The sequence below is a fragment of the Anabrus simplex genome, chromosome 1, assembly GCF_040414725.1.
Source record: "Anabrus simplex isolate iqAnaSimp1 chromosome 1, ASM4041472v1, whole genome shotgun sequence".
Lineage (NCBI taxonomy): Eukaryota > Metazoa > Arthropoda > Insecta > Orthoptera > Tettigoniidae > Anabrus > Anabrus simplex.
In genome coordinates, this window is record NC_090265.1 from 612,999,720 (window position 1) to 613,011,754 (window position 12,035).

Here is a 12,035-nt window from a genome sequence, read left to right on the forward strand (position 1 = left end):
TTTGGTCTGACTTATATTGGTGTCAGAACTTCCAGGTCGGAATAACTTATCCTTTGTTGGTGTAATTTCATTTACTGTTAAATATAGTGTAGCTTTCCACTGAAGGGAAATCAATTTATTAGCAATATTATTCCAAATAATTTTCCAGTGTCGCAATGGATACTTTTCCTGTATTGTAGGTGGTTCACTATTCCGGTTAATTATATGGATACATATGTGTTTTGTTGTTATAACTGAAGTTGGAGTTATTAATGTTTGTACAAGGTTATCTATAAAGCTCAAAACTGGTTTGAAATACAGTGACAAATTACGATGGGAAGTGGAAAATCCACACTTCGGACAATATTATTCAGAACCGCTTTAGCATAATCATCACCTGGTCTGCAATCACAATTAATAATATTTAGCGCGACGATTGCAGTGCATTTAGCTTCTACAGTAACTAGTCCTAACCCTCCACACTTAATGCTTTGGTACAATTGTGCTCTGGCGATTTTATACTGTTGTCCTCTCCATAGTTACTACCCTATAACTAGTTCGATTTTCTTAATTATTATGGGTGGTGGAGGTAAAATCTGCGCTATGTACCACAGTTACTGAGTGTAAATGTGTTAATTGTCTAGACGTTTTGACATATGTTGAGCTTTCTAAGGTGTTGATCAAATAGGACAGAGCGAACTTTACTGAACAAATTTCTTCGGTTGTCATCAACCATTTTAGTCAAATTCGCAGAAAATGTTATTCCAAGGATTGTATGTGTATCGGCAGAGGGAATCCATTGATCTTCTGTACGCCAGGGCCGAAATGGTAGTACTGAAGATTTTTTTTTGCTAGGGGCTTTACGTCGCACCGACACAGATAGGTCTTATTTCGACGATGGGATAGGAAGGGCCTAGGAGTTGGAAGGAAGCGGCCGTGGCCTTAATTAAGGTACAGCCCCAGCATGTGCCTGGTGTGAAAATGGGAAACCACGGAAAACCATATTCAGGGCTGCCGATAGTGGGATTCGAACCTACTATCTCCCGGATGCAAGCTCACAGCCGCGCGCCTCTACGCGCACGGCCAACTCGCCCGGTGTACTGAAGATTTGTGCGGATTGTTGCTCCAGAATGATGTTGATAGTCTTCTATCACCAATCCTAAGTTTTATAGCTGTTTGGGCTTCGTCAAGGTAATAGTGATGTCGTCCACATTAACGTGCGCTTTTAAGGACATTGAACCTAGTTGTATTCCTGGAAGCTTCAAAGTTAATTGTCTAATGAATGGTTCCACACAGATGGCGAAGAGGACTGTGGAGAGTGGACAACCTCGTCTAATCGATCTGTTAATGTGGATTGTTTTGGAGAGAAAGCCATTAATTTGTAGTGTGGATGTTTCATAGCTCTATAAGTTTCGTAGGGTTGCGATTATGCTGTTTGGGAAAGAAAATCTTCTTATAACATACAACAGATACAAGTCTGTTGAACGTGGTCAAAATCTTGTTGAAAATCTATGCTGACGTTTGCAGCAGATCTGTGGGGTTGAGACGACATGTGCAGCACAAAGTTACGTAGATTTGAGAGGCCATGTGTGATATTGGATTTATTCAACAAATATTGCTGCTCGTAATCAAAGATAATACATAAGGTGAGTCGTAAGCGTCTGGCACAAATTTTTCCAAACAGCTTGTAATCTGTATTAATTAGAGTCAGTGGACGGCAATCCGACAAGGATTTGGGTGACTTAATCTTAGGTACTAACGCCATTATTCCTTCAGGGAAATGTTTCATCTGCTCTTCGATTGTGAATATTTCTTATGAAAGTAAGAGTAAGTTGTCCTTTATGTATTGCCAATACGATTTGTAAAATTCGTAAGGGAGACCATCAGGGCCGGGTGATTTTTTACAACATTCGTCATTGGTAGCTTATAACAGTTCATCTTGTTGTATGTCACTCTCTAGTCGCTGTATTTCATCTATATAAAGTTATTTCTGGATAGGTTGGTTTGTAAAAAGGTTTGGGCTGATGTGCATTGTTGGATGGAGTCCTGAGCAAAAGCAAGTTCAAAATGATCAGTTGCCACTTGAATAATATTGTCAATTCCTGTAATGAAACCCACTGAGGTTTGTAGTTTTGAGATGATTTTTTCCTGTTTCTACACTTCTCTTTGGCAATGAGGTATAACGACGTCTTTTCGTCTTTTTCTTCTCTGAAGGATATGTGTGCTTGCCTGTACATCCTGGATATCTTGTTCATTCATCTGAATTTCTGTTAAATTATGCTGCACCGCATGTCCATGCTGTATTTCGCACGACTGTAGTCCTGTAAGTCTTGTTCGTGGAATTGTTGAGTGCGTTTTCATTCCGGAGCTTTATGAAAAGACAAATTTCGGAAGAAACGCCTATGCCAAGTTTAGCCGTATGTATCCACCAGAGAAGCTGTGAGGAATAATTCCATTTTCTGTCGATTATTCGTTCCCATATCGTGTAAAATTCTTCTGTAGCATCTGGAGTCTTTAAAAGTTTATTGCTCAACTTCCAATATCCTGTTCCTATCACTGAGACCTGCGTGTCAACACGTAATTGAAAGAGTACTGTATGATGGTCAGAGAAAGGGACTGGGATGATCGATATTCTGAGTGTAATTGTGGACTTTGAGTGCGAGAGGTAAACTCTGTTATGTCTGGATGCTGAATTTTGGCGGGAAAATGTGAATTCAACGTAATTACCGTCTTTCATTTCCCAAGCGTCTCCTAACGGAGCTTCTGGACTGGTTTAGAGAGCGCTACCGAGTTGTTAATGTTGGGTCCAGTTTGATCTTTGGGGTGGAGGACGGAGGTGAAATCACCTGCAAGTATAATATTTGTTCCCATGTGAGATGAATGATGAGGTCTTCTAGAAAAAAAAATCCTCATTCCAGTCTGTTTTGCGCGCCGAATGGCGTGTATATATTAATGAGTTCAAAGTGCTCATAGCGAGCGGAGACCACTCTACCATGTGGATGTGCTACGAAGTCATGAATGTCACGGCCGACTGGATCCCTCGCTGCGCTCCTTATGTCACGACCAGGTCTATATACAATAGCTGTTCCTCGAGTACCCTCTCATAATTAACGTAGCATTTGTATTGGCTTAACATATCTAAATGGTAGGTTCACACTTCTTGGTGAAATAATCTATCAATGTCATTGTCTATAAGATAGTTCTTTATGAATGACCACTTCGTTACGTTCAAAATGCCATTTATGTTTGCCGTAGCAAAGGTATGCAAATTCAACTTTGGAAAGTAGGGGTCAACTGTGCTCTGTACATGAGTAACTTCAAGATGAAACGGTTAATCAGACGTGTTGGTGTGCTGGTGCTTAAACACAACGGCCAGGAGGCTGAAAAGCATGAGCGAATGGCAGATCCAAAACATGGTGTGACCTTGATGAATTGAAAGGAAATTATTCTTAAAATTGGCGGCTACTAACTGTATCCAATTCTTCAAGTACCTGTTCTCTCTTTACGCTGTGATCCTTGCTTGTCCTTGGTCGTATAGCTTTTGTTGAAACTAGATTTATTTCGATTCGCTGAAAGTGTGTTTCCCTTATAAAACAACGGATCTTTAGGACTAACTTGTGGCGTTTAGAATTTACGAGTTTTAGTTGTCAAAGAGCTATCAGAATCGTCTGGTAGATCAGCTGGTGTATCGAGCGTGGCGGTGTTAACTTTCCCCGCCAATTTAATTTTCTTGTGTGTGACGTTCTCTTTACTTAACTGGGCAGTATTTTCAATGTTCAAAGGAACCTCTTTTGTCGTGGAATGATCTGCTTTCTTTTGTGTATCTGGATGCTCTGTAACTTCCATTTGTTGGTCTGTAGTTTGTTGTGGTACGTGGCTTGAAGCGGGCATTGGTGCAGTGAGCGTGTGGCTTTCATCATCCGACACATTAGCAGGGCTAGCTATTCCACTCTCAGGAGTGAGTTGTTCCCCAGCAATTGAGGTGTTTACTACAGGTTGCGGTTGTGAGTTCAGTGTGGCATGGTCATCTGTGTTAGACTTGTTTACGAGTGGAGGAAACGTTCAATTCGTCAACTGTAAGTGAGATTGGAAAGTGGTTGCTGTTGTTGTAGGTACATAGGGGCGGAATAGTATGGCAAGTGATGTTCGCTGTCTCAAAACATTGCCCGCCCGGCGGGGAGAGTAAATGCGCAGGTGATTCGGGGCGTTGCATATAGCACAGACTTTTCTTGCCCCATGTACCCGTCTATGGTTACGAAGGATGGAATCTGCTGCTTTAACTGGATTTTTATTTGTCTAATACCATTGGGAACTAGCTGATGGTGGAACTGAGACCTTGTTTCATCATGAATATCTTTAACATGACCGTATTTCGTGAAATAATTTCTGATTTTCCATTGGGCAATTCGGGGGGTTGGGGAATATTAAACAGACGAACTCTAGTCGCCTCAATTCTAGCTGTTTCAATAACTACCAGTATTGTCTCCCCACTAAAATGTTTGAGCGTGCAACCTATTTCAAGTTTATGTAATATTGTCTCCAGTTGGAGAGCTGCTAACTGGTCGATGCTTACTTGTAGTGCTTCAGAAACCCAGATGTGCATTTCCGCTGCTGTTGGCATTTTGTAACTTCCCTGGAAATTGCATTTCAATGTATTTTTCCGAATGCTATGCATGATTACTTTTAAACTTAACAGTTAACTAAATCAAAACATTAATATCTCAGAGAATATTACCAAGCCTTGGTGGTAAGTGTTCACTGTTCACTGCTGCAGTCTTGCTTAATGTGAACAACACTGAGACGTCTAACTCGCTCCGCTCTCTGCGGACAACTAATAGTTATAAGGGCTGAATTAAAACTCTGCATTGACTCACATTAACGCTCGTAGTGGTGCTTAAGTGAAACAATGCATTGACTCACATTAGCGCTCGTAGTGGTAGAAAAAGGCAAACTGCTAATCTAATCTACCGGATAACGATGATCAATGAAGAGGATTGTAATATTTAGGAATAAATAAAGAATATATCCTCATACTTTATTATATTTTGTTTAGGCCTACCTAAAATTCGTAGCCCATATCCCTAGGATGTTTCCAACATTGAGTTGCTTGCCTGAAGGACTAGAATTGTGGGTGATTTTTTGTAGGATAACCTCACGTTCTCTCAAACGCATAAAATCCCACACGTGCAAACCGAAGGGTAGAGGTTCTGTGCACCGTAAATCGAGCCAACTCGGCTTGGTTCGGACCAGCGTTTTATCTCGGGGCGATGCGGCTAAGTTCGGCTCAACTCTGCTAAGATGTTGGAGCGCTGCAGAGCAAGTGGGGAAGGGGAAGATGGGTGGAGCGTGCGAGACAGGCGTAGGTAAAAAGAGAGAAGGTGCTATTGCTCAAAATTGAGGAGTAGGGGGCTGCATTCTGGTGAACCTAGCGAACTCGTATTATGGACTTTGCGCCGCTCATTGCGCCTCTCAATGCACCGGTGCATGTACCCTGAGAGACCCTGAATTTTACATCACTTGTTTTCAAGTTGTATGTTTATATATTTCACGGTCATCACAACAGTTATGGATAAGGTTGAGAATTTGTATACCATCAAAAATTTCGTTTCTAGATGACAACTGTAAACGAACAACAATGGACTATCAATTAGTATAGTTAAAAATTCACATTATTTTATCACACCCAGTAGGACAAATCACCGATCCGATATAAGAATATCAACGACTTCAACCAATCAACATCTGTCACTACAATATTATCAGTACTATTACCGTACATACATGCCCTTACATTTACATAAAATCATCAGAATAGCTGAATAATCAAAATGAATAATCGAGCTCCAGATTATTTCTAGAGAAAGACTGGATATCTCCCTATATTACCACAGAAAAATCTATTGATTATGAACATCAATGTAGAGGAATTTTCAATAACATTGGTAATACGGGCAGTATGATAAGTTTAAACTCTGTCAAAGTAGCCTTCTGCGCACTGTCATAGAAGATAGATATTTATTTAACCAAATCCAAAATGTCAATGTTTTACACTTTCGGACGCGATGTGTGCATACTTTTGAATACCGAATTAAAATTATCATTTCAGCGAAGATATATTACACTTCTTGTTCAGACGTGATTTCAATAGTGATGTTTCTAAAATCAAACTGGTTTATATGAACTAAATATATTACATTTTGGTGTTAGACGCTATTATTAATAACAGTTCTTTTCAAACTTAAGCTGGCAGTAAGCCAAAATTGTAAAAGTTATTTTGAAAACTAAACGAAGAAGAAGAAATTATGTGTTTCATCTCTAAAGGTTCAACTTTAAAACTTGAATAATTGTATTTAGAATACTTCTCATAATTGAGGAGATCAAAATACTTTATTTTGTACATTTCAGATTTTAAGCATGAGCGCGTAAAATAATTCACACCTTCCATGGCACAAGAAATTCGTACTCTTGCGTAAAATTAGCGTAAAATGTCAATAATTTGGTCGCCTAGAAAATATATTTTTGCTCCTTGTATTCTTATGTTAAAATACAATTACCGAGGACAGGTGACATATCAAAACGTATACAAAGTCCATAATTGTTGGGTTGAAAGGACAATGCATGTTTAGGCTTCTATCAGGAACTTACCTGTTGTGGGATGTCAACTTTCCTCTGCAATTCTCGGACCTGATCAAGACGAGTTCCACTGTCCAACTCAGCCTCCTTCTGAGAGCCATTATCATTTCTTTTATTATTCATGTTTTTCGTCAGTCCGAGGAATTTCTCCAGATCCTTCATCAGAGCTCCGGGACCAGTCGTCGTCGTCGCCGCCGTCGTCGTCTCCGCCGTCATCGTCGTTTCTACTCTCCCCCCATGCATTGCCATCGTAACAATTTGAGCGTCGTCAGCGTCTCCTGTGGAAATTGGACATCAGTTACATAGGAATTTCTACAATTTATATGACCAAGGTAGAGAAGCAAACACATAAGTAGTACACAGACACTGGAAAGAGGTTCACATCGACTATTTGCATGTAATTCCAATTTTTTTTTTTAAAAGTGGGAAGAAATAATGCTATAAATGACTTTATAGAGTATTAAGGGGCGTTATAATGGTGGCGGTAAATATAGTAATGTAGTAGTGCATTTCCGTGAATTATCCTGAGTGTGTGGATAGACAAAATGTGGTTTTCGTTCAGTGGTTCGTCGTCTTGACAGGAATATTCTATTCCAAAGACCATGAACTGCTACTTCATGGATGTGATATTGCCAGAGATTTGATTAAATACTGCTGTCAACCCGAGTTGTTATTAAAATAAACAAATAAACACGATGTTTGAGAAACGTCTACCGAGAGGGCTGGAGTCCAACATAATGGCCTGCAGTTATTGGAGTGTTATTTTCTCAACTTGACACCATAAGACGTACTGCCTGACATTCATGACAGGGTCTGTCGGTTAATTGTCATAATAAGCCATGAAACGGAAGCTGACCTCCGCATCGTCATCGCAACACCCTATAGAAGAGAAATTATTCTGAAATGAGGTAGATAGGAAAATTTAAAAAAAAGAAACACTGTTACCAGGAATGAGAAGCAATGCTTGATTTACAATGGACTCGTCTACCTCATACAGTGTCTCTCGTCGTGATAACGAACAGTTTAAACCAAAGGTTCCCAACCTTTTGTGGCCCATCTCCCCTTTCTGAAGATTGACCTTCACCTATCGCCCCCTTTTCATATTCATTGTATGCCTAATTTGAAGTAGAGTGTAAATAATGAAGCAGTTTTATTATTTTAAACAATCTTATTACCGTATATAAACACAACCAAAACAGTTTTATCCGGCCACTCTTAAATAAGATAGAAGAAAATTAAGATATACATTTTTAGAGATATTTTAAGAACAAAGTAGTGAAATAATTAACCGAGATCATTGACGTACATTTAAAAAGCAGGAGTGCATGTTTTCATTTTTAAATTGGAATCTCGAAAAATTGAGAAAGATGACATTGAAAATTTGAAAAAAAAGTGAAAGTTTGAAAACATATTTTGTTATAGTTATATTTTAATTCAATGGCTGCCTTGTGCTTGGTGGATTTCAGTTAAAACTTTAATATCCGGCTTTATGTTCGTCAAGTTCAGACGCAAGTCTCCTTTGAGGCAAACAACTTATTTCTTTGTTTTGTGAGGAGCTGGACAACAGAACTAAATCCTTTTTCAACTAAATGTGTTGACGGGAACGATATGAGAAGTGGTTCAGTTTTTCTCTACAGTTGTGGATAAGTGTCCATACACTTCACCCAGGCCAACTCGTAACCGCTCAGCTTGAAAATGATTTTCGCCTCACGGTCATACTTCAGATCTAGAAACTTCGTCTGCAAAGTGTTACCAAGCTTATCCACAGCTTCAAACGAGAAATGAAACCCTACAAATCTTAAAATCTTAATTTCATATCAGTTTTTAACCGATCAAGGTGATCAGTAAAAATTAGGATTTTGTCTTCTAGGAGTTTAGGAGTATCGTTATCCGACACTGAACACATTTTAAGGATCGGAAACTGAATCAGCTCTTTACTGCCAATTTTTACCTTATGAATATCAAACTTGACGATGAATGATGGAATAATTCCTTTGGCCATGATAAGGTTCATCTTTTTTCCTTGAAGCCTTATATTGATTTCGTTCATGTTTTCAAAATTATATGTAAGGTACGCAAGTTCCAACTTACGTTGCTTCAAATTCTCACTTAAAACAGGATCAGACGTGTCGAGAAACTCAGTGACCGTATCAAATTATTCGAAGAAACGGCGCAAACATTTTCCTTTGGAAAGCCACCTCACGGCCGTATGTAGAAGCAAGCGTTTGAATTTCTCATCATTTTCACGGCAAAGTTGTCGGAACAGACGGTTATTCAGGGAAATATCATTGATAATGTTGACACCAGTAATAACCAGTTGTAGGGTTTCATGCAAGACACCTCTCAAATTTTTCGCAGCTAAGTGTTGACGATGAATGACACAGTTAATAGTGATGACCTCTGGCAGTTGTTTCTTAAGGTGGGCTAGAAACCCAGCATGACGACGTGACATGGCAGGAACACCGTCTGTTGCGCAAGCGCTCACGTTTGCTAGGGGAATCTCTTTTTCCTCAAAATAATGTTGCGCCATTTTAAAAATCGACGATCCCTTCGTATTAGTTATCAAAGTTCTAGCAAACAACATTTCCTCGGTAATTTCCTTTTGTTCATTGATAAACCTCAAATAAGTTAATAAAATTGCTTTGTTATCAAACACAGTTGATTCATCAATCTGCTATGCAAATTTACGTTTTTCAACAAACCGCTGAGTTTCGAATCAACGTCCGTGGCCATTTCGTCAATTCGCCGGGAAAATTGTAGTTGCTCAAAGGAACCGATTGACTAATCTTATTACTAGGGCCCTCGCCTAGCATGATTTCAACATTTTTTGGTAGCCGGTAAAACAAGAGTTTGTGAGGTTTTCCACATTTAGCGATCAATAAAGACACTTCGTAAGAAATAAGACGACCTTTGTAAAGATCGGTTGCTCGTTTTCTAAATAATTCACTCGCATTAGGCCTTTTATCAGATTTAGCTTTGAATGTTGAAAATAACTAAGTTCATTACTTACTTTATCACTGTGTACTCTTGATAAATGATCTTTTATTCGCGAAGAAATCATGGCTTCATTATCAGTAAATGTTTTATCGCACAAAGACAATCTGAAAAATGCACATTTTGCGGCGATAAAACCGAATTTTAAATACTCAGCTGAGTATTGACGACAATTTTTTTTAAATCCATTGTGCATGAACTTCTACACTTCAAAACAAACGCACAAAAACAGAAAAGACACGCACAAAAAATTATGGTAAGGCACACAAAGGATAGTTAAGAGTGAAGACGAATATAGGTCAATGGAAAGTCTGTTGTGATGGCAAGAGGCGGTGGGAGTTGAGTCACCAGTCAGCCCCGCTGAGCAACAACAGGTGTGGACTGTGGAGAGGGGTGAGTGCAGTGAACTCGCCGTCTGAGAAAAGCCAGTGACTCGTGCTACCCGGCAACTTATACTGTACATTACTATTTGAATTTCCCCCCTTTGAATACTCATCGCCTGAACACCTCCCCCCCCCCCACTTATTTGTTGCCCCCTGATACCCAAATCGCCCACTTGGGGGGCGATCGCCCCCAGGTTGTGAACCACTGGTTTAAACAGACCAGTAAACCTCATACCGGTGATATCGGAGTTTTATTGATTTCAATTGTCCACATCATGACTGTTTAGAACTATTTTTACTTTCGTTCGCCTGTCTCGGTTTCATCTTTGGCATTCGCAGTATGAAACTGACAATAGCATAAGCGATGCTAAAAGTGATATTTTTTATGCAACCGGTCCCTGTTATAAATTGTTTGAAAGTGTTGGTTGGTGTGGACATTCTGGTAGGCTTGCCAGTCTGATACATTATAAAAAATTACTTCTCGGCTCCAATTTACCACAGTTCATTTTCTACTTAAAATTTTCAGTGAAATGTAGGATGTCCACTATGACATATGGAACACGAACTGCAGGGATCTAATTAGCCTTCCACCTGAGGACTCAGCATATAGAGATTTGAAGTAGTGAATTCCACGATGTTCTTCAAAGTTTTATACATAGGCTGATTATTTAGTAGTGGCATCTACTAATTTTCTAGGTATATAATATGCATAAAAGTTTCTAGGTTTTACGGGCCTGTGATATAGCTACTAGTGTTGAGTACAAAGTGTTTCCAGTCACGTGGAAGCCCTTGGAAACCTTCGGCACGGCCTAATCTCTGGTTGGGGCGAAGAGAGCGATCGATTGGCTGCAGAAAATCTTCATCAGCTCGGAAGCGAATAACACGCAGTAGTTCCTTCATCTTAGGGATTAGGTCTAAGCCGTAGGTACGTAAATCCGGAGAGTATAGTGGGTAGTAGAGCACTTAACAGCCCCGCCGACTGAACAAGGCGGACGCCGCTCCTTCTACGTGCACCTTTGCATTTTCGTGCAGAATGAAGGGTTATGCAAAAATTGTCGTAGTTTTCTTTTCAGCGCTGCTCGCAGATTGCTTTGCAGAAAAACCATATTCAGCACTCCACATTAATGATTCGCCTTTAGGGAACGATCTTTCCTCTTCTTCTTCATTATCTACCAATTTTTCCATACCTGTGGGTTCGCGGGTGCGAACTGCGTCGCATATGTGGATTTGGCTATGTTTAGGCTGGGTGCCCTGCCTTACGCCAACCCTATACGGAAGGATGTAATCACAATTGCGTGTTTGTGTGGTGGTTGGTAGTGTGGTGTGCTTTCAGAATATGAGGAAGAAAGAGTTGGGACAAACACAAATATCCAGTTCCCGAGCCAGAAAAATTAATCAGAAGCGATTTATATCTCCAACCCAGCCAGGAATCGAACCCGGGACCCTCTAAACCAAAGGGCAGTACGCTGACTATTCAGCAACGTGTCAGACGCCTTGGGGGAACGGTACGCTTTACAAAAATATCATCCCAATCGTAGGCAAGAATCACTATAACGTTAACATTGATAAGGGTCTGCCGCTTTTCTGCCCTTCGCGGTGCAAATGCACCCGAAGTCTCTATCGTGCGTCGCGATCTCTAGCACATAAAATTTTATCCAGATCTTCTGCTGTTGCTTCCAAAACTTTGCGACTTTATTCTGTGACCGCTCGTTCACAAATGCTCTGTTCCTGTAAAAATGAAATGGCGTATGGCTTTTAATGCCGGGAGTGTCCGAGGACAAGTTCGGCTCGCCAGATGCAGAACTTTTGATTTGACTCCCGTAGGCGACCTGCACGCCATGATGAGGATGAAATTATTATGACGATGACACATACACGCAGCCCCCGTGCCAGCGAAATTAACCTATTATGGTTAAAAATCCCGATCCCGCTGGGAAACGAACCCGGGACCCCTGTGACCAAAGGCCAGCACGCTAACCATTTAGCAATGGAGGTGGACTCTAAAACTGCGTACGCGCATGGATGGGGTAGGATTTGTTCATTTGC

General features: G+C 40.2%; 1 protein-coding gene across 1 annotated transcript in view; it reads right to left on the minus strand.

The window, feature by feature from the left end:
- Positions 1–12,035, minus strand: part of LOC136881917 (myb-like protein X) — a 116,645-nt gene that overhangs the window by 71,264 nt on the left and 33,346 nt on the right. Inside the window, exon 5 of the mRNA XM_068229111.1 lies at positions 6,625–6,890. Within this exon, the coding sequence (XP_068085212.1) occupies positions 6,625–6,890 (266 nt within the window). The remainder of the gene's footprint in view (positions 1–6,624; positions 6,891–12,035) is intronic.